General features: G+C 40.2%; 2 protein-coding genes across 4 annotated transcripts in view; both read left to right on the top strand.

The window, feature by feature from the left end:
- Positions 1 to 247: 247 nt before the first annotated feature.
- kif14 (kinesin family member 14) lies at positions 248 to 20,065 on the top strand. The gene is made up of 29 exons (XM_040129524.1): positions 248 to 1,555; positions 1,807 to 2,061; positions 2,178 to 2,265; positions 2,461 to 2,559; positions 2,886 to 2,938; positions 3,054 to 3,084; positions 3,393 to 3,500; positions 3,699 to 3,815; positions 4,484 to 4,602; positions 4,992 to 5,164; positions 6,494 to 6,641; positions 7,005 to 7,068; positions 7,366 to 7,550; positions 7,976 to 8,078; positions 8,274 to 8,431; positions 8,572 to 8,719; positions 9,116 to 9,262; positions 9,894 to 10,026; positions 10,557 to 10,650; positions 10,796 to 10,937; positions 11,928 to 12,034; positions 13,347 to 13,447; positions 13,584 to 13,814; positions 14,020 to 14,207; positions 14,725 to 14,877; positions 15,638 to 15,760; positions 15,975 to 16,049; positions 18,190 to 18,340; positions 19,042 to 20,065. The coding sequence occupies exons 1-29, from the start codon at positions 507 to 509 to the stop codon at positions 19,413 to 19,415; spliced, it is 4,917 nt and encodes a 1,638-aa protein (XP_039985458.1). The 5' UTR covers positions 248 to 506; the 3' UTR covers positions 19,416 to 20,065.
- Positions 20,066 to 21,184: 1,119 nt separating this feature from the next.
- The window catches only part of LOC120791341 (adhesion G-protein coupled receptor D2), a 95,739-nt gene continuing 94,635 nt past the window's right edge, over positions 21,185 to 22,288 (top strand). For all 3 annotated transcript variants that reach the window (XM_040129738.1, XM_040129740.1, XM_040129741.1), the window contains exons 1-3: positions 21,185 to 21,416; positions 21,522 to 21,555; positions 22,048 to 22,072. In XM_040129738.1, the coding sequence (XP_039985672.1) occupies positions 21,523 to 21,555; positions 22,048 to 22,072 (58 nt within the window). In that variant the 5' untranslated portion in view covers positions 21,185 to 21,416; position 21,522. The remainder of the gene's footprint in view (positions 21,417 to 21,521; positions 21,556 to 22,047; positions 22,073 to 22,288) is intronic.

The following is a 22,288-nucleotide window of genomic DNA, read 5'->3' on the forward strand; positions in this document are numbered from 1 at the left end:
GACTCGAATTGATTTTTCAACCATATCCATCATTTCTAACGGTAGAGTGCTAATTTTAGAAAGGAAACCATGAGTAACACGGGAGCTGACTACGGTGTACAGTTTTTCCTGGCACTGCGCTTGGACACACGACATTATAACCTTGATCATTGCTGCCACCTAGCGTCAGTCTCGGGTACCGACCTGCCTTGACCATGAGGTGACGTCCCGATTTCCGAGAATTCAGCCAATCAGCCGTCACCGGCGGAGACGATTTGAAATTGAAGCGGGCGAAAGCGGAAGCGGGGATGATAATAAACAAACGCAGTTCTGTTAGCGTAGACACAACTTATATTTTATTGGAATGTATTTATATTCACTTTTAACTAAAATGCCGAGCTGTACTTGCACCCGTCTTACATATGTTTCATGTCGTGTACTGTTTTAGTTGGAGTTGCCGTTGGCGCAGTTAGCTAAACCCGTAAACTCAGGTTAACGTTTTTTTTTGTCTTTAGCAGTCGACTGCCATGTCGTTATTTAGTGTGAAAGCGCGGAAGCATACAGCTTATTATGACCATCTAACGTCAACGCCATCTTCCAGGACACCGGGCAGAGAGCGCCTGGCCGAGCGAAAAGCAACAGACACAACGCTAGGGAAAAGTGAGATAACATCCGGTGACTCTGCGTGTGAGGACAGCAGGTCATCCGATAAAAGCCGACAGGTAAACAGGACTTATGTCATCTCTACGCCGTCAAAAAGCAGCAGCGGGCACCAGACTGCGTACCGGAGCCGACTCACCCTGCAGAGGAGGTCAAGGAGGAAGACCGGGGCTGAAACAGCGGAGAAAACCATGGTCGAGAGCAGCCAGAACACCACGCCAGCTCCAGAGAGAAGACTAACCCTTCAGCGAAGGACCCGGACTCCCTCCGTGGATAAAAGTGCACAGGGGCAGCGTGGGGTCAGCGGTACCGGCCCGCAGCCGACGCCGACAGTGCTCAGTGAGCCAAACGGTAGGACGCCTTGTTTATTCAGGTCCACGAGTTTAAGAGAAGCTGCCTCCAAGGGCAAGTGCCGAGAAACGGCCGCTCAAGTGGAAACCCAAGGGAGGTTGGCGCAGAGCAAGACTCCCTCCACGGTGAGGCAACTAGAGGACCCGCCGCAAACCTTTAAAACCCCTACCAAGAAGACCCCATTTGAGAAAATCGCAGCCAAGCGAGACGTGTTCGAGAGACTGGCAGGGAAGGAACCCCCTAAGCCGGTGGCAGTCAAGTCCGCAAGTCTAGAAAGGCACAAATCCCGAGCACAGCAAGCTGAAGACGGTAGACCTGTCGCGGCTCCTCGGGTCAGCAAGGCGTATGCGGGTGTGCACAAGCCCCACGCTGCGCTGCAGGCGAGGAAGACATCCGACTCAAGCCAAAAGGGAGACGTGACCCAGGCCAGGACCTCAACTCCAGCTCCGGCACCCACCGAGCAGTCTCTATCTCGCCCCAGTGAGGCTCTGAAGCAGCAGGATTCATTGAAGATGGAAAACAGTGCCGTGACTGTGGCTGTGCGTGTCCGCCCTTTCAGTGCCAGGTTTGTGATGCAATGTTTCACTATTTCCTGCCATTTTATAGCCCAATTGATATGATAATCTGCAGATTAATCGATAGTCAAAATAATTGCTAGTGTTAGCCCTATGTGGCAGGGCTGTATGGGAATCTTCTGAGCTGGAAAATGACAATCAGACCACCAGTCTACAAATGTACATTTTTGGCTTATGGAGGTGCTCAGATTTAAATCATTTTGTAAAATGATGTTTTTGAATATTTCTGCTCTGTTTATAGGGAGAAGGCAGAAAAGGCATTGCAGGTAGTTTTCATGAATGGCCAGGAGACTTTTGTCCAGCATCCGGAGTCCAAACAGAGCTACTCCTTCACCTATGACTTCTCTTTCTGCTCGGTGGAAGAGAGTGACCCCACCTTTGCCAGCCAGCAGACAGTGTATGAGAAACTGGCCAAACCTCTGCTTCTGAGGGCATTCGAAGGATTCAACACGTGTCTGTTTGCTTATGGCCAAACAGGCACTGGGAAGTCGTACACGTGAGTATTTTTGGATTTAGTTTATTACAGTCAACATTTTCCCATTGAATCACTTTCCTCTCATCTCCTAACTTTTTTTTGTTGATTTGATTTGTGTTAAAATTGTTATTTTGTAGGATGATGGGCTTTGGAGAAGAGGCAGGGGTTATCCCACGGTTCTGCCGTGAACTTTTTTCTAGATTGGCCTCCATGGAACATAAAGAGGTAATGTCATTGAGGAGCATTTATTGCTGGTTAAATAGTTCTTTTTTTAAATTTTTCCATTTCTAAGGCAGATTTACTTGACAAATCTACAGGCTGCACCTTTTCGCCACAGAATAATTGAAAGATTAAAAGACGTGAATGTGTACAACATTTGTGTAAGTCATCAAATGACCCATTTGGATTGTTATATTTCAGGTCAAATGTCATGTAGAGATGAGCTACTTTGAAGTGTACAATGAGAAGATCCATGACCTCCTGGTGACCAGAGATGATCCATACCAAAGGAGGATGCCTGTAAGTCATTTTACAGATGACTGAGATACACTTTATAATCATGTAAAGTATTGATAATTTTTTATTGTGACACAAACCCCATCCTAATTTTAATATTTTATTGTAAAATTGTTGCTGGCAGTTGTAAAATCGGCTGATGCACATTCAGATAAACCAGTTTTGCTGTCCAATTGAGAAGGGAAAAGTTCTTGGACTTTCCTGTCTATCAGCTTAGCGTGGAACATCTACTTGATAATATGTCACCTTTCTGAGATGTATAAGAAGTAAATCCCATTTAATAATCTATGAATCTGTAAAGATAAAACCCAGTTGATTTGTGTTTCCAGCTGAGGGTGAGGGAACATCCAGTCCATGGTCCCTATGTTGCTGAGCTTTCTACGTAAGAAAACCCTTTCTCTCTTTTGCTGTATTATTCTTCATTAAAGGCCAAAAGGACATTCTTTCATGGTATGTTTTTTTTTTTCATAATTGCTCACTTTGTCATTTCTTCACAGGAATGTTGTGAGCTCTTACACTGACATTCAGGTAGGTTGAAACTGTTGTCAAGATAATTTCTTCTTTCAGATCCCCGGTCTTTAGCTGACACTCTTATGAAAAACTTTGAATTATCGAGCAAGTCAAGGTTCAGTGTCGAGTAGACTAAGATGCCATGATGAGGTACAGAAATCAGCGTTTGCCTGAATAATAATATCTTGAAAGTGCAGTGAAGACACGCCATGGAGATAAGTGCTGAGCCTCGAAGATACTGTGTATCCAAAGGGTAGTGTGGAAAAAAATAATGCTGGTGGTATCACATGAGAGATTCAGTCATAATTCACACTGCTCTGTTTTAGGGGTGGCTGGAGCTGGGGAACAAGCAGAGAGCAACAGCAGCCACAGGAATGAATGACAAGAGCTCCAGATCTCACTCGGTCTTCACCCTGGTTATGACCCAGACCAAGGTATACCCCCTCGACTCCACTGTATCATTATCAAACATACAACAAAATAGAGTTTTTCCTAGTAAAGTCTGAAATATTTTATATAAAATACAATAATTACAATTAAACTTCATAGACACACTGATTAACCTGGGCCGTCATGTGTTCCAGACGATTGTTACACATCTAATCTGTCTGTCTGTGTGTGCTTGTGTACAGACAGAGTTTGTGGAGGGTGAGGAACATGAACACAGTATCACCAGCAGGATAAACCTGGTGGACCTGGCAGGCAGCGAACGCTGTAACTCAGCCCAGACAAGTGGAGACCGACTCAGGGTATGTGCACGTACGCACACACACACACACACACACACACACACACACACACACACACACACATACACATACACGAACCCCGGTTATTTGTTTTCAAACATGAGAATTGACCTTTATGCATTTCATATCACTCTTTAATTGATATCTGTGTTTTTTCCTTTTCTCAGATGGTATAAGCAAATGCCATGTGCCATAAGTATTTGTCATTTATAACAATTGACTTTGGGTCCTGCAATTTGTGATGGCCATTTTTCATTCTGACATTTTTAATCCTTACTAATAGCTTGAAAAAATAGCCTATATTAATCAATAATCATTAGTTGTATGACCCATTTGCTCATTACTTGACCCTCTGTTTAACTTGCAAAGGATGCTTCATTTGATTTGTTTTACAGTTGTTTTTTTGTTTTTTTTTTAGATGGAAACAGTTTACAAAAAGTATTTTATTGAGACTGGCGTTAAATTAGTGACTAACTGATTTGCTTTGTCAAAAACCACAGCGAGAAATGAACCACTCCATTTTTGTTGTAGCTTTTATATTACAGACTCCTAAAATGAATCCTCTTACAGTAGATTGAGGTTGATTCCAGCATTGTAGAAGCTGCATTTTCATAACTTCATTTGCATGTACTCTTTTTCAAAACAAGGCACTTCCTGTGTCATTATAGGAGGGTGCTAGCATCAACAAATCCCTGCTTACCCTTGGAAAGGTCATCTCTGCCCTTTCCGAAGAGGCACTGACAAGGAAGAAGGTTTTCATACCGTACAGAGAGTCTGTCCTCACATGGTGAGAGATCAGTACACATCTAGCTGCTGTAGAACTCAATGTTTATTTCCATAAGCTCTCATTAGTTTTTTTTTTCAAATAAGAAACATAAAGTAAACAAAGTTGTTCCAAAGTTGTATTTGATATATACACATCTATGACAGACTTCTATGAACAAGAAAATCCATACATATACAGACATTCACAGTTCTTATGAAATGGAGACGACATTAACTGAAATTATAAATTGGGGGAAATATAGAAATTGTAGTAAATGTTCTGAAAAGACATTTGCCAAATACTTTTTACTTTTTCCCTAACCCATAGGCGCTGTGCAAATCCCTGGCCCAATCAGCAGTTTCAATTTGGAAGCGTGATCTTGACTGAGTCCCATTTCTTTTCTTCTGCAGGCTGTTAAAAGAAAGCCTCGGTGGTAACTCCAAGACAGCCATGATCGCCACACTGAGCCCAGCAGGCAGCTATGTGGATGAAAGCCTAAGCACTCTGCGCTATGCCCAGCAGGCCCGAACTATCATTAATGTGGCCAAGGTCAATGAGGACACCAGTGCCAAGCTCATCAGAGGTCAGTCACTCAAAACATCCACATTCAAAAAGCTGAGTTGGACCTAATTGAGCTGGACTTTTTTTATTTTGTTATGAATGCAATGAGCTTTTTAAACCTGCTTATTTATACCCCAGGTATATTTATCTAAACCAAAATTGTAGTAATAGATAGTAAATACTTTGTTTTATCAGTATGTTTGTATGTGAACCTTGCCGTACATGCCTGACCACCCTCCCGTTGTGAGGCTGACACTTGAACAAAAGATATGGATGTGGCCTCTGCGACAAAAAAAAGGAAGGGGGAGTAAGGTCAACATAACACCTTTCTCCCTTGAGAAAACAATTCTGATCTTAAAGAGAATTTTTTCCATTGTGCACATTCATGTACGGTAGGAAATTATGTTTTTTCTGGAAGTTAAGGTTCTTTATGAACCTGCACATCTGCCATCCAACACAAACAGCACAAACCTGTGTGTCTTTATTCATGAGGAAAACCAACGAGGGCTTTTCTATGCCCGAGCAATGTTGTTACCAGACTCCTGGCATTGCAGGTGTGAAAAGTATTTGTGCACTGGAAGAATTTCACAGCACATAATCAAGGTTTAAGGCAACAGAGCGTACGTCATCAGTAGTTTAATTACATGCATATACACATACTCATTTGAACTGTTATCCATCCTCTGTCTTGGTTTCCTGCCTGTCTATTAGCTCCTTCTTCATTTGCCACTTTGTTTCTGTCTCATTGTCTCTGTCTGTATGTTTTTCTCTTTCTTTATACTGTAAGTGCATGCTTATCTTACTATTCGTGTCTTGCTCTTGATCATCTTTTCTCTCCTCCTCTCCCACATACCCTTCTGTCTGCCCATCTATCCATCACCAACTTATGCACTATCCCAGTTTAATTAAGGCTTTGCCCTAACCTTGCCTCCAGGCCATATTTATGCACTGTCAGCTGTACGTGGCGGCTAACTGTCATGCAGGTATTATTTTTCACGAGATGATTGTGCTGCTGTTTGACGTGTTTAGCACTAAGGGGAGCTCTTGCTGTGGATTTCTCTCGTGTCGCCTGTCAGTGTGAGACTCTCAAAGTGAATATGACTTACAAATCAGGTTGATGTTGCTCAGTAAATTGTCATCAATAAGTAACACTGTTGGCCAATTCTTTGACAAAATCTGAATATGTCTGTGGCCTCTGTTAAAGTCATGCCTTAAAACATACTGTCAGTACTTTTATGTAACTCCCTGCAATTATATATTGACTGGTATACATCTAAGTTTGTATTTGTAAAAGTGCTGCGTATAATTTAGCTGTTTGAAGTATTTTGGACAAACTTTGTGTGCGTTTCAGAGCTCAAGGCAGAGGTAGAGAAGCTGCGAGCGGCCCAGATGAGCTCCCAGGGAATTGAACCAGAGAGGGTCAGGCTGTTCCAGCAGGAGATTGTTGCCCTGAAGAACAAACTCTGTCAGCAAGAGAGAGAAATGGTCGAGGCCAACCGGTCAGCATTACTTCAATCATTATCAATTTATTAGTTTTATTCATTTCACGCAACAGAGCCGCTGATTTACCTCCTTTTTAAGGGGATCATAGTGAAAGCTCTGGCAGAATTCAGTGTTTTAGACAAACCTAATAGCAAAGTGATTTTGTTATATTCCTTGTTATATATTGTATGTGCAGATATTGTTTTAGATTGTATGTTTCCGCTTATGTGACATTAATTATTATTTTGTAGCAATGTACATACTGTATGTTTGCATATATATGTCTGCATTTAAGTTACAAAGACAAAATTCAGATTAGTTTTTCTCTATAGGTGATTTTAAGCTTGTGGGGTTTTTTTTTTGGCTTCGTTTTCTGACAGGGCATGGAGACAGAAACTGGAACAAGCTGAAATACGCAAACGTGAGGAGACTAAAGAGTTGAAGGTAACATGTTCTGAGCAGTAGATTTATGTCTTATCTATTGTTAAACTTCCCATATATAGTACATTTAACTTCATTTTAAATGTCACAGCTAAACCACAGTCTGTAACAATGCAATAATTGTCAAAGTAATTAAGTAACTAGCCTTGAAAAGGGCAGTAATAAATATTCCTGTTTCCTCACACTTATAACGTATGTTGTTATAGATATGTTGTTTTATTGTAAGGAAACAAATCCAAAACCGGGAAGAAAAAATCCGTTGTCAACTGTAGAAATGTTCTTGCTCCTGTGTGGCTTCAGAAAGCAGGTGTGACGTTCAAAGTGGACAATCGTCTACCCAACCTTGTGAACCTGAACGAGGATCCTCAGCTGTCTGAGATGCTTCTCTACATGATCAAAGAGGGTCAAACCACAGTGGGCAAGCTCAAGTCTGACTCCAGCCATGACATTCAGCTGACCGGAGCCCTCATTGCTGACCAACACTGGTGAGAAAGTCTTGCTGTAGGGCTGTGAAAACAATGGCATTTTGTTGAGGTGAATAAATAGTATGTTTGCAGTCTTGGCAGTCCTACATGTATGCTTACTTCACAAACATGCACCAGTAAAGAAAAGAATCACTGTGATTATGTAAAAATTTAAAAAAGCAACTATTCATAAAAAAATAAAACAAAAACAAAAAAACGTGATCCTACAGTTAACTTTATATGAATAGTTTTAAAGAACAGTTAGTGTAACAGGAATTATTGCTACAAGAGTGTTACTAAAAGGATCGTCCAAATTATTAATCAATAACTAAACCAAGGAAATTTAAGATATTTTGCCACCATGGTTCATAACCTGTCTTCATTTTCAATGCAACATCGTTACTCAATTAAACATGTTTTTTTTTTTATTTATTGATTTATTTTAGTGTTATAACCAACATCCATGGTACTGTCAGCATCACTCCCATGGAAAGCGCCAAGACCTTTGTTAACGGGAACCTCATCTCTGATTCCACTGTCCTACATCATGTAAGTAGATTTGAAAGATCTTATGCCCTCTCTGAAAGTTAAGCATTGCCTTATACTATGAAGTAACTCAAATTTAGGCATTGAGTTACTCTGTATAACATGTTCTAAGTCAAACGTATTGCCAGCCTGTTTATCCAAAGAATTTTATAAACGAATTTCACTCTTCTCATCTGTGTCTGTGTGTCTGGGTTCTAGGGTGACAGGGTGATTCTGGGTGGGGACCACTACTTCCGCTTCAACCATCCAACAGAGGTGCAGTCTGGGAAGCGGGTATCATGTTGGACTGGTGCAGGCGATGGCCACAAAGATTTTGAATTTGCCAAAAATGAACTACTCGTGGCTCAAAGAGCTCAGTGAGTTAAATGACCCCATTACAAAAAAGAATTTATTTTTTAATATATATTCTATATTATATAAACTACCAGGTAAAATGTATTTGTGCAGACTAATATCAAAGTAAGAATTCCCCTGAAGCCATCTTTGTGTGTCTCAGGCTGGAGGCAGAAATTGAAGAAGCCAATTTGAAGGCGAAAGAGGAGATGATGCAGGGAATCCAGATGGCAAAGGAGGTGGCCCAGAAGGAACTATCTGATCAGAAGGCGATTTATGAGGACAGGATCCGCGCCCTGGAGAGAGAGCTGGTACACAAAACTTTTCAATAAAAAGATTAAACATTCTGCTTTCTTGACAAGGTCTGGTTAGCTTTCCCATTTATGTTCAAATTAGGGTATCATGACTGTTAAGTGATTTGCAGGGAACTATAGTTCTGACCAATGCATTCTTTGTACGGTACTGTGGTGTAATGACATTCTACAAACTTTAGCTGTACTGATATTGCAGATGAAAGTGAGTATACATAAAGGTGTTACCAACTTACAAAACTATAATATACTATAATACATTACTTATAATAATACTACATTACATTATTACAGAATTATAAAATACTTCTTGTCGTGCATAATCTTATGTATATCATTACAACCTGTCAATTTGTGCAGCCAGAATTGAGTAATGCCAAAATATAATTTATTCAGAATGAGGAGAATGAGTGGAAACGTCAACAGGAGTTAGACCAGCAGAGGGTGGCCAGCCAGGTGGCAGAGCTGAAGATGGCCAAGCTGGAGCTGGAACAGGAGGTGGACTCCCACAAGAAACGCCTCCGCCTGCACATGGAGGCCCAGGTCAGGACACAGAGCAACACTTTGGAATGTTAGATTTCCTCTACACTTGACTTGACTATTTTAATTTCTTGGGAAACAGTTTTTGTGCTGGACAGGTTTTGTTCCATGAAAAAAAAAAAAAAAAGTTTACTTGGTGTATCCTACTGTCAACGTCCGTCGGCATTGTTTGACTACTAACAATATTACAGGTCTCATTTATCACGCTCACACTAGTGAGCTAATGCCCTTTTTCTTCTGGAAGAGACTGTGTCCTACTAAGTGCCAACAACTTGGCCTTGGGTCAGAGATCCAGACTAGTGGGTGGTAGAGCTGCAGTATTTAAGAGAAGAGAAGTAACAGATCTCATTTCAATCAGCTGTCTGCATTTTTAACTCTTGATCCTCAGACGTCCCTCTGCATTAAATCTGGATTATTCCTGTAACCATAAATGACATAATCTCCTTCATTTGCTAATTCTTTTGATTTCTGATGATCTAAAATGGGCTTGAGAAGCTCAAGCAAATATGCTGACACCAGGTTTTATTTAACTGATGGGCCATTTGGATCGTGGTAGGGTTGGGGCTTGGCTTTAGGCATAATGTTTTGGCCTGGTGGTTTTTAATATTGTGTACATTACCATGATTCACTCCAGGTGATGGAGGAACACCGTGTGAGTCAAGCGAGGATTGTTGAGGCCCTGGAGGTGGAGAAGAGAAAGATTGGCAAAGAGCTAGAGGAAATGCAGAGGAAAAGAGCTTTAAGGGAAAACAACTCCTCCCGAAATAGTAAGATCATTCATCTCACTACCACATACTGTATGTAGGAACTATACCCACCCAGAGAGATCCCGCCCATTTGGAGTTCCAGATGGGTTGGATCTCTCTCCGTACTTTTGAAGCCAGAAACAGTAGAATAAATCGCATTTGCAAGGTCCTGATATAAACACTGGACTGAACATCAGTTTAATAGGAACAGAGAAGGAGGCAGTGAGGCCATAGCATAATTTAGTTTATTGCGAGGTGGTACACAATTCTCATGGATGTTGTTTTAATCTACAATAAAACACTGACTATAATATTGTCTCCTATATCCATTTAGTTCAGTGGATGTATGAAGAGAGCTAGGCATCCTGTTTCCTCTTGGGCAGAATATTGGTGGTGTTAAAATAGATAGTATTACTGTTGGTACTGGGTAATACTATCTAAAAGCATTTGAACTGCTCTTATAGGGTGAACCCCTTCAATCTAGTACTAACAAATCAGACTCAGGGCTGTTGTTTGCGTTGTCTTTAATATGTTTAATTTCTGTACTGCAGTCTCTCCACAGTGGGATGCCATGAAGTTGTCCTTGATGATTGAGGAAGCTAATAAGATCAGTAGTAAATTGAAGAAAAACACAATCTTCAGCAGGTATTGAAGATGTTGTTTTCATTCATTTATTTAAGTGGCTCCTATCTTATTTTACAGCAAGGCTGTCCCTAAATTACTATTCAAAGCTTGACCGTATGAATAAAATCTGATTTTGTTATCATCACTTGACTCTCCTCTGTTGTAGACATGAAAGCTCTGACAACAAGAATCTGGAGCAAGGTGGTTTGCTACAGGTGCGGGTTCAAAACACAAAGCTGGGGATCTCCACGTTCTGGAGCCTGGACCAGTTCCAAAACAACATGGCTACCATGAGGGAACTCGAACAGGTTTGCCTTAAATCAGTTCTGCCTTTAGAGTCATCACTTTAATTATTTTTTTTATTTTTTTATTTCTTAAAACACACTAATAAATGCATATCATGCTGAACTATCTGATACTTGACTAATTAAAACTGAACTGATACTGTATGGAACAACTGACATGGAAACGGCCTGGACTTTTTTTAATGATAATTTTAACCAAATTAAAAAAAACATGAACTGGGTGCTGCAGAGGTTCAGTGGTGAGAGCTGTTCCAGAAGGCTGTGGGAACATGTTTTCTTTGTGTGGTTTACCAGTTTTCTCCCAAATCCGTCCAAAGACATGCAGATCAGTTAAATTGGAAACGAGATTTGAGGTATGAATGTCCCAACCCTGTCACAGGCTTTTGACTTGTCCAGGTTGTTTCCCAATCTTTCGGACATTTTTTTTTTAGATCAGCTTAAGCTGCCTATGATCTTTATTTAGAGTAAGGGCTTTAAAGAATACTTTACATCCCTTAGATCCCTATGTTAGTTGTTTTTTTTATTGGGCAGTATTCTTGGATATTGCGTTTAGAGTTAGAATGATCATGGATGAAATAAAACCAGAAACTTATTTACACCCTTAAGTGTCTAATAATGATGAAGGATATGCAGTGAGTAGACTCATGATAAAGCTGATAAACTACCAACAAGTAACAACAAAATGCTTCAAAATTCCTATAAAGTTTGTGCATACTTGCTTATTTAATTTGACCAGTGCTCTAATAAGATAATGGATGATGCCCTTTGAATGAAGCATATTCAATCAGCCAGCCTGTCACTTCCTCATTCTGCATATTGACTCTGGCATCAGTTCAAGATGAATTGCCAGTTTCCCAGGTGTTTGACCTTATTTACAGTCCAGACTTGGTTGTTTTATGCCTGACAGAGAGATGCTGCCTCACTTTGCTGTGCTTTTCTCATTAAATTGAATAAATAAGACCGGGCACATCAGCAGTAGTTTACTCTTCGCAGGGGGATTCCACCTCTAAAGATGACGATGTGTTTTATGATCCTGATGATGAGTGGGAGCAAGATATATCGGCCTCCTCTGCTTCCACCTCCTCTTTCTCACGCCGAAGGTAATTATCCAGCTCTTCCTCTCTCCTTCTATCCTTCAATCCCGCTTTCCAGCACCTTACATTTACATTAGACTTCAGGAAATGAATTGTATTCTTATCCAGTCACTGAAAATGTGTTAGTAGGCAACTGTTCATGAACATCTTCATTGTGTTGCTGAGGGAAGAACCAGACTATTTCTCTGCCCACCTTACTATCTTTCAACAGTGCCCAGGGCTTGAATAGAAACTGTTTTTGTCTTATAGCATGTGGGTCTTAATTCCACAGCCCATATACTCAACTCTTTTTAATGTGAACAATATGTCAGGCAAATGGATGTATATGGAAAGTTGAAAGTTATGTGGATGGAACACAGAAAATAATTTTTGTCAAACAGTTTGGAAAAAATTGGTTGTTTTCACAAAGTCTTCCTAGTTTCCACCAAAGTGATTACAACCTGGCACATATTTTTGACTTTCAACACATTCTTTTTTCTTTCATGAAAAGTTGACATGAAGTTGCTGCCCACAAAATATTTCCCTCTTTATTCATTTTCCTCTGTTTTATTAATTTGATTTCCACAAAAACCTGGCCAAAGGGTTTAGAAAGGGACAGGACACTAAGGGTCCCTGTATTTCTCACTCTGCAAACCATAACCCAAACACACACAGAGCACCTGTGGTACATGCAGATCCTCAACATTTTCCCCTCACATTCTGGTTATTTTTGTGAAGCATGTTTATGGCACTTCTGGTGGTGCCCGAATTACCAGAAGACCAAGCCAAATGAAACATGGCACAGGGGCAGTGGTTCCTTCATACTTTTTCTCTCTCTGACTCTATTAAACCCATGCTTAAGCCTCATGGCCACAGTCAGAGCTGTTTACTGACCTTCCCACCTCTAGACTGTTCATAATAAGTAAAGTTTATTCTCCTGCAGAACTCAATTTAACCCTTTTACACGAGTTTAACATGCATCCAAAATAAAACATTTACATTCGGATCACCTTAATTATATCCAAAGCCCATCAAAGATGCACTGCCTACATTTAACAAGGGTAAATACCAATGCCTTCATAACAACAGAGTCAGTATATAAATTACAGCACTCAGATCCAGTAAGGAAATCAGACGAACCTTGAGCTGCAACAAGTATAAGGGCTTCTGCACCCTATGCTTTGATTAACAGTAATAAACACATCAAATTCATTCTTAGTATACTGGAGCAACAAACCATTCTGAATGAAAGCATCAACATGATTAAAAAGTGTAAATGTAAATATAGAATCTTGACAAGGTTCTCATAGGGGTTTGAATCTGGCTTGTTCGGCATCAGGAGCAGGAGTTTGTTGAAGAGCAGAAGAATCTCAGGGCGTCTCTACGAGATCCGGGTCCATCCGATTCAGAGCCTCCACAATGGCTGCTCCCAGTCTGCTGGTAAGGCACTGAACAAAATTACTTCAATATTTTCTGGTTTCTCATGGAAATTAAATGAACTTTTAGCATGACAAAGTGTTGTAAGAATGATGTTTTAATAGGGCTATCCTTACACACCCTATCATGTTTGTCCCAGGGTTGATGGGTGTCAGCAAACCTCCCTCCACCCATTCCAGCAGCGCCGACTCTGCCTTGCCCGGCATCTGCAAAGAGTTGATTGGTCAGTCAGTGGCCCAACTGCGTGGTTGTAGTGGGACAGAGGAGAGCATGGCTGACAGGTTGGCCTCTAATCTGAACCTGGTGTATGCGGCAGTCCAAGCCATATCTGACCTGTACAACAGCCTGGATGATAACAGCCAGGAGAAAGGTGAGATTTAGCCTAATTTTTGTGTGTAATGAGCAAGAGGAGTAGCAAACCGGTTCTTTGGTTTCAACATTGAGTTCATTGGTTTTGGAAGGACATACCAATTCTTCCATTCATTCAGGCCAAGGATTATCTCTGTCTTTTTTCCTCTTATTTAGTGTGCAGGCATATTTGTACCAAACTTTTATTGGTGCTTTTTCTCCTGCAGTGTTTGGCTGTAACCTGCTGGCCCAGACTGAGCTGGTCAAGGCCACTACAGCCATAGAGAGTGCAGTGTTTGTTACCATGCAGTGGTTGGTCAGTGTTAAACCCTCCTCCGGCCTGCTCTACACCATCGCCGAGGAACTCAAGAGCCAAGTCAAGAAGATGGGAGGATTCTTTCAGTTGCTCATTCAGGTAAACACAGAAATTACCACACTGTACTGAAGGCTATGCAGTAACAATATATTGTGCTTTTCGTGGTAAATGCAGGATATAAATCAGTTGAAAAAAGTGCAAAATCTCAGCTGAAAAAATGATTTTCAATTTAGCCTAGTTTGGACAGGAATGGCTGATTAAAATGCAGAGCATTGATTGATAGGTCTTAGCTCTGAGCTGTTTGAGCTCTGTCTATGGAAATGGCCAAGCAGAGGGAATTTTCATCCTTGAGCCCCAAACAGAACATGAATATATGGAAAGTAAATCTAAATTCCTTACCAGCCTCAGCGCCTAAACACACAATGTTCCCCTCTCACTCCTGGTTTTTCACATTCTCTAGTATTTTAATTTATTTACCGACCCCTCAGACTATGTCGCCCACTTTGTTGGCTTGCTTGCATTGATTCATTGTTAAATCAATTTTAATTCAAGCTGTTTGTCAGTTAGTTTGTGCTGACTTGATGTTTACCGAAATGATAATTTTCTCCCCATCCAGGGTTGTGAATCCGAGATCACCTCAATGGTGACGGAGGCACGGAGGAAGAGCAGTCAGTGCCTAGATGCAGCTTTGCTTGCACTTGCCCAGCTGGCAGCAGTGACATGCATGCCGCTGAATGCTTTGGAGCTGGGTGCCCAGGCCACAGGCAAGGTAACACCACCATTAATACCACAGCAGCTACTATCTCTAGTAAGGCTCAGGGGTCCACTGTAATCAAGCCCCCGCTCCACAATACCAGAGAATGGAATATTAGCTGTGTGGATCTCAGAGCAAGGAGGATGTTGGGGGGGGGTTATTGAGCTGAATCAGGATACGGGAGCTTTGATTTGTTGATGTACAAGTGCTGTGGTATCCCATATTACGGGGGGCGATGACGGACAGTATATTGACTGATATCAGATGATTACAGACATATTGATATCGGTGTATACTGTATGTTGCCTGATAAGCAAGAAGAAATTGCAGTACAGAAATGCCTAACTAGGTTTTAAGGAATTTAGAAACAATGTTACCACAACATAGTTTGTCGACCAGTTTATTTTTTTACCCTGTAAAGTGTACAATTAAATATGCATTTTTGTCACAGTTCTTTAAAATAAAAAAAAAGGATAAATAAATAAAATCAAAGGGATCCGTATCAAGGTTGTTTGTTTGTTTATGTCATGTTTAAAAAAAAAAAAAAAAGACCAACATATCGTTATTTGAACTCTCAAATATCCATAACAGTATCTGCTTCAAACATTCAGTATTGGTCAGGCTATACTTTTCATACTCTGTTCTAAACTATCAGGGATATCTTGATTGTTGTATTTATTGTATTTAATAGCTTTTGCTAACTGATCAGAGAACTGCTATCAAAAATATGATGACAAAAATTCAATATATGTTATTTATAATTGCACCTTTTTAGCCATCAATGGTCGAGTGTCTGCTGAAGGGGACCAATAAAGGCGTCCGCTCTCTCTTAGAGGAGAGCCTCACTATCACCAGGGAAATGCTAAGAGAGGCTCAACTGGCCTATCCAAGGAACCCAGTAAGAGATCATAATCATTTAATAAAAATGCTGTGGCTTTTGTCCACCTCCCTGTTTCATTTGTTTCAGGGATATGTTACTTTAATCATCCTATCACACAAAAATTGTCATGATCAATGTTGTGAACAGATTTTTTGGTTAATAACTTCCGTGTACATGTAGGCATTTTTTTCAAAGAGTTGCTGTAATTGATACCTGTCCTCTCTGCTTACAGGTCCTGCAGAGCCTGAAATCCAAGACGCTCGATTTAGCACGTGCTCTGCAGAGCTATGTGCATTGCCACATTTCGGTGAGTTTCAACAACACAGCCAGCTACAAACTAAGACCTATGGTAATAATGAAACGTGGCTTCTGCACTTTTGAATTCTTGAGAGTTGTTGTTGTTTTTTTTTTTTTTTAAGGTTTAGGGACACTAAATCTTGATGTTTGTGATTACTTGGGTAGTGAGTGTGCTGGCCCCCTAGAAATATCATTAACAACTCCTTAGTGCTTTCCTGCCATACAGTCCTTTCAAAGATGGACTACTATGTTCTATTGTGGAATTCCTTTTGACGTGGGGTTGACAAGTTTTTTATTTTTTTATTTTGATAGTCAGACTTAGAATTGTGACATGATGAAGCTTTAGCGTGAGATGAATTATTTCTTCCACCAGATAACTTGAATTATCCACTTAACAAATTCAAAAGGCTTGTCATTTAATTAACTACAGAACTAAACTACAACACAAGACATATTTTATTGTCTGAGCTTATTGGTATAACTATGTAGTCCAAACCATAACTCACCTAAATCATTTATTACTCTTTACTGTTCCATGATGTTTCATATTGTAGTTTTCTAGTCATTTAATTCTAGATAAAAACTCTGAATGTTAAAATTAAAAATGGTCAGAATTAAAAAATTTGATTAATGGTATTAGCTATTGGCTATCTGAGGCTGGTAGAGCGTGGTCGTCCACTAACCAGAAGGTTGGTTGTTCCGCATGTCGATGTGTCCTTGGGCAAGATACGGTGTGTGTGTGTGTGTGTGTGTGTGTGTGTGTGTGTGTGTGTGTGTGTGTGTGTGTGTGTGTGTGTGTGTGTGTGTGTGGAAAAGTGCTGTTTGTATAGAAAAAGGGCTGTATGAATATGTGTGAGAACTGGTGAATGTAGTAGTACTGTAAAGCGCTTTGAGTGGACAATAAGACTAGAAAAGCGATTTGTAACCGCAGTTCATTTACCATTTAACATTACCAAAACTAGACCCTGCTCGCCTACTTTGCATAGACCGTGGCTGAAAGACAGGACACAAGCCCAACGGAAGTCTCCTGGATATGTAAAGATTAAAAACAGTCTTCCATCTTGACACAGTCTTAAATGTTACAGATAAATACCCACTCCCACAGTAGCCCTGTGAAGGATGCCACTCAGCCTTTTATTGTTCATATAAAACTCAATGCTCTGTAGGCTTATCTCCTTGCAGTTGCTCCTTAACGACAGTTCAGGTGATGAATGTGTTGAATGAGATGGCATCAGTCACAGCTAACGGGCCTTTTTGCTGTTATCTTAGCCACACAAAGTAGCAGTTTTTTTGTTAAAACCAGTCGCTTACACACACATACGCTGGGGCATTTTGCTGCCCACTGTGTTATTGTGGTCAAATAAACCTGGATTATAGCTTGAAGCAACTACTTTCATGGTGTTTTTCAAAATTTAGCATAAATGGAAAAAATAACTTTTTCAAGGAGTAATGGAACTGTAATTAAAGTTATTGCTGAAAATACTATTTTATGAAAATTGCTGACCTTTTTTATTATTATTTTATTTAAGCAAAATTTAAGGTCAAAAACTACTCAAAACTGATAATTAATGATTTTATACGGGAAATGTTATTTTTGCACATTTTATATTGTACAGTAGTGAAATGGGAAGGAGGCCATTAGGTTTATGTCATAGGAAAGGTCAAATCACCATGGAAGCTCCATTCATTGAGTGACATCATTTGCGTGTGTGTGTGTGTGTGTGTGTGTGTGTGTGTGTGTGTGTGTGTGTGTGTGTGTGTGTGTGTGTATTAGCATGTATCTGTGTGAGCCTTTATGTTGCATTACGCTACATACAGAATTGGGATGAACAACAAAAAGATCTCTGGTTTAAATATCAAGAGCAGTTGGGCAAATGCAGCTGTGGGTTGACAGGATAAGTCAATTTGATGGGTAACAGTCCCTCAGTTACTATTCATGTGCCATTAAGCATGGCTCTCAGCCGCCCTGCTGCTACAGAAGAGCTGCTCAGTGGTTGACAGTCTAGTAGGTGTTTTGTATAAAAGTATATGTTGTCCATTGTGTATGTTTGTTTTTAAGTTTTGTAATTGTCGGTTGCATTACATGTAGTGCTGTTTATGTGCCCTCTCTTGTATTATTTTTTTGGGTGTGTTTGTGTGTTTTTAAACAGGAGAGAGAATCTGACCCAGAGGAGGTGGAGGAAGGAGTGGAGGAGGGTTCAGCTTCCCATTTGAAGAAACTGAGGACTACAGCGACCAAACTGTTCCAGCTGAACCAGGCCCTCAGACAGCTACATTCCTCTCTGTCTGCTGCCCTGCGAGGTGAAGCTTCTGACATATAGAGATTCTCTGAGTCTTATCCAGAGTGACTTACACTGTAAACTTCCCAAGGTTACAAGCATTAGAAACTAACAGTATGTCTAAGGTCATAGCCGGTAGTTCTAGCCTTTTGTCCCTCACTGTTTCAATTCATTAAGAGGATTTTATAAATGTACAGTTACGATATAATAAAACAGAAAGGCAATGCATTTTGCCTGCAGTAAAACATGACTAACACATCATTGTATTTTAAAAAACAAAAGTATGTTGCTATAGTTTATTTTTCAACTACTAAAAACAAAATCATTAAAAATATTGCTCTTGCATTAAATTCTTTACCAGTTTAACAGATACTGAATTGCTTCATGCAGTGTTTGGTCAGTGCATTAGTATGAATAATGAACTGTTATGCAGAAACAGGTGTGCCTCATCAGGTGTTTTATTACAGCTTTGCCTATATCTCAGCCAATCAAAACTTAGACTTTGTTAAATTATCATTTCTATAATAATACCAGTTTTGTTTTGGATAAATACTGTAGGTTCTGAGTATAAGAGTTCTGATTTTCAGTTAGCTGACAGAGTGGCTGGCAGGATGAACGCATTAAGCATGAACAGCATGAACAAAACCAGCCTCAGTCAAAATGCACCAGATTATTGTTGCTGTAGGTGTCACTTCCCCTGTCTGACTGTCATTGTCCTTCCAGGAAAAGACAGAGACTCCAACTTCATTAACTGCAGAGAGCTGATCTCCTCCTCTGCCAAGGCAGTGGATGAGCTGGTTACTGCTCTGTCCAAGAGGGGAGCGTTGACACTGCCTTTGCAGCTTCCCTGTCTTCAGAGCGTCATGACTGCACGAGACGAGCTCCACTCTGCCCTGCGATCCCTGTCCGCCACCTGGAACGAACAGGGGGAAGGAGAGAGCAGAAGCTCTGCCGCTTCAGATAAGAGTACAGTAGATGAAATCTTGACTAAAGAGAGCGCTGCCAATCACAGTGCTGTTAGAAATCGAGTCGTGAGTACGATAGTGTACTCTCTCCCCCCTGGTGTCTCGTCCAAAGGCAGCCCACACTGGGTGTAATGTGTACTTATACTGTTATTTGTTAGGATGTTATCATACCATGTAGGATTTACTGTAGAAAGGAACTGCTGAAATGGAAAAAAACTTTGAAGTGAGCTCCCTGTTGTTAATAATAAATGGGTATCTTTCTTTTTTTTTGTACACCCCACTTTCCCCAACCCTACATCACAGACAGGACAAATTGCAGAGACTTTTTTAGTGTTGCCATTCAAGTTGATAAAATCCAGTTATATTCACACTTATAATTAACTCTGCTTACTACATGTGCAAATATGTCACTTCTGATATGATGTAAACGCAGTACTAGTGTTGAGATGTACTGGAGGTTCTTTCCTAAGTCTGGTGAGAATTTGCTTCTAAGTGCTTTGAAAGTATTTGACACATGCATTGGGGCAGAGACCTCAGTCACCAGAATGTTTATAGTTAAACAGTGTTGTTCATGACGGATAAACACAATTATGCAAATGTTCACTTATGCCAGGCCTTTTCCGTTGTATTATATTTTTCAGAGGCCAATAAATTATTCTAGGTTGCATTTTTATTGATTCAAACATACAACAGTACAACCTGCAGCTGCTTTGTTGAAGTGTTTTGTTAAAAAAAAATAAAAAATAAAGACTTTGTCCCCATTCTCTGCTGTATATAATTTCTTTTTTGTATGACGGCATATTTTGTTATCATTTGCATAAAGCTTTGCTCTTGTATGTTGTACACATACTGTAACTGTGAACTCAGAGACTCGTATACTCAGGGTTTCTTCTTAATACACTTACTCAAAATAATATAGGACTTGTGCTACTAAAGTAAATCCACGTGGCTTGATTTGACAAGAACCCAAACCTTTCATATTGTGAAGCACTATTCACCAAACCATGGACTCTTGGCAAAGACTGCACCTATAATGAGAAGATTTTTATTAGGTGATATTTGTGAATTGGCACTGAAATACATTACAGTCTATACTGTGAGTATAGGCTGTATAAGTATAATCAAAACATTCCTATACACAAACAAACAAAGTGAATTAAATACTGAAATTTTCCCCAGAGTTACACATACTGTGCATATTGACCTCTATAATATAATTTTTCCTTACAATCTATACCTCATATAATATTGGTTTGTCCCTTTTGTAGGTTGACAGTGAAACCTGTAATTTTTTTTTTTTTTTTTTGCATTCATATCACTGTTAATTTATGGGACGTAAAATTGTGGCATCATTATCGGCAGGGGACTGCCTGGTGCTCCCTGGACCCTATTTTGGGAACTACTGCATTAGACTAAAGAAAGCTTTATTATCTCATGGACCATTTGTTGATACACTTTAGGCTGCAACACCACTAAACACCTTTCATGTTTTAGGATTTCATGCCCAACATGAAACATATTGGAAGAAAAGACTAATTTTACAGGAAAGTTTTTTTTTTTATTTGCAGCCTGTGAAATACAAAGAAAATGAAACCTCACAATTTTTACTTGACCTCAGATCCCCTGAGGACCCCTGGAAGCCCTATGTAAGGTCCTCGATGGTCCTGGGACCTCGGTCCGGCACATGTATCATTTGAAGGAGGAAAGGGTGACACCATTAAGCTGCAGCATGTATTCGCAGTCATTGGTGTATTACATCATTGTGCAAGCCTCTAGCTTGACTGGACCCCTTGGACCCCTCCCAAAGGCCCCTGGAGGTCTCGGAGCCGTACTTTTGACGGCCCTCTGCTCGTTGCAGGTTACACCCACTCCTTCGCATCCTCCCCTCATGCTCTCAGCTACTACCAGGGCTGCTCTTGTACTTTAAGTCACGGACTGAGAGAGAGAGAGCACAGCTAAAAGGGAAAACGCACTTCGGTAAACTCTACACTTAGTGGAGTTGAAGAAAAAAACAAAAAAAACCAAAAAAAAAAACAGTGGCTATAAGGAGTGGTTGAATGCTGCGTTCACAGACATTACGCAATTGGAATGAGAAGACGCGCAAAAAAGTTTTTAACAAGTCGATTAATTCAGGTAAAAACAATCGATTCGTTTTTCTTTTTATGCTTGACCAGTGTAACAAACCAAAGCGAGATGAAACTGCACTCCATTCCCGGCTAATGAGGATTTTTCTTTCAGGATGCACTGGTTATTCCCCACTTTAGGCCTGCTTGTAAGTATCTTACAATCCTTGTCTTTATGTTGTCTCTCCTATAGTATACTTTAGACATGTCACCATGTTTACCCAGGAAGTTTTTTTTTTTTTTTTTTTTCCCCCCACATGTGATTTGTGTAGAACGCCCTTACCCTGAGTTTTCATTTGTCTGGTTTATCTGTAAAAACATTGGGCGTTAAATGCAACGAAGCTCACCGTGCTTGTCGAGTGTGGAGGGGTTGTTCTCTGAGCAGGCTTGACATGTCGTAAATGTATAGTGAAAAAAAAATGTAAAGAAAAGCCACACTAATTTTATTAATATCAAGGATTTATAGTGTCCATGTCGTTATGGATGCTTCTTTGCGTTTGCATTTTATCTGGGTGCGTTTAAATATGGCTTGAGATCAATAATGAATCAGGACACCTGCTGTGTATTAAGTTATCTTATTAAGAAAAGAGGACTTTTCTCCGTCGATTCAGCAATTAGCTAAACTAATATTTATGTTTCAGGTTTGCTTTCAGAGCTGTATATCAGGTGAGTCACTTTCTGTGTCTCTTTTCAGTCAAACCCCTGCTTTCTTTAAACCTAAGGCATTAGACCAAGTAGCAGACCTAGCAACCTAGCAAGTAACCATAACCATGAACCTAACTGGGAGTGTTGAGATAGGACTGCATTCCCTAGCTCCTGACCCTAACCCCAACCTAAACCTTCACAACTAGTTCGCTTTTAGACAACACCTGCCCTAAGCTG

Source organism: Xiphias gladius, chromosome 6, assembly GCF_016859285.1.
Source record: "Xiphias gladius isolate SHS-SW01 ecotype Sanya breed wild chromosome 6, ASM1685928v1, whole genome shotgun sequence".
In the NCBI taxonomy this organism is placed as follows: domain Eukaryota; kingdom Metazoa; phylum Chordata; class Actinopteri; order Istiophoriformes; family Xiphiidae; genus Xiphias; species Xiphias gladius.

Excerpts from the sequence above, each read along its gene's own strand:
- kif14 (XM_040129524.1), top strand. The coding sequence starts at position 507 with ATGTCGTTATTTAGTGTGAAAGCGCGGAAGCATACAGCTTATTATGAC. Across the intron at positions 5,165-6,493 it reads CAGTGCCAAGCTCATCAGAG|AGCTCAAGGCAGAGGTAGAG; the intron begins GTCAGTCACTCA and ends TGTGCGTTTCAG. Across the intron at positions 8,432-8,571 it reads CTCGTGGCTCAAAGAGCTCA|GCTGGAGGCAGAAATTGAAG; the intron begins GTGAGTTAAATG and ends TGTGTGTCTCAG.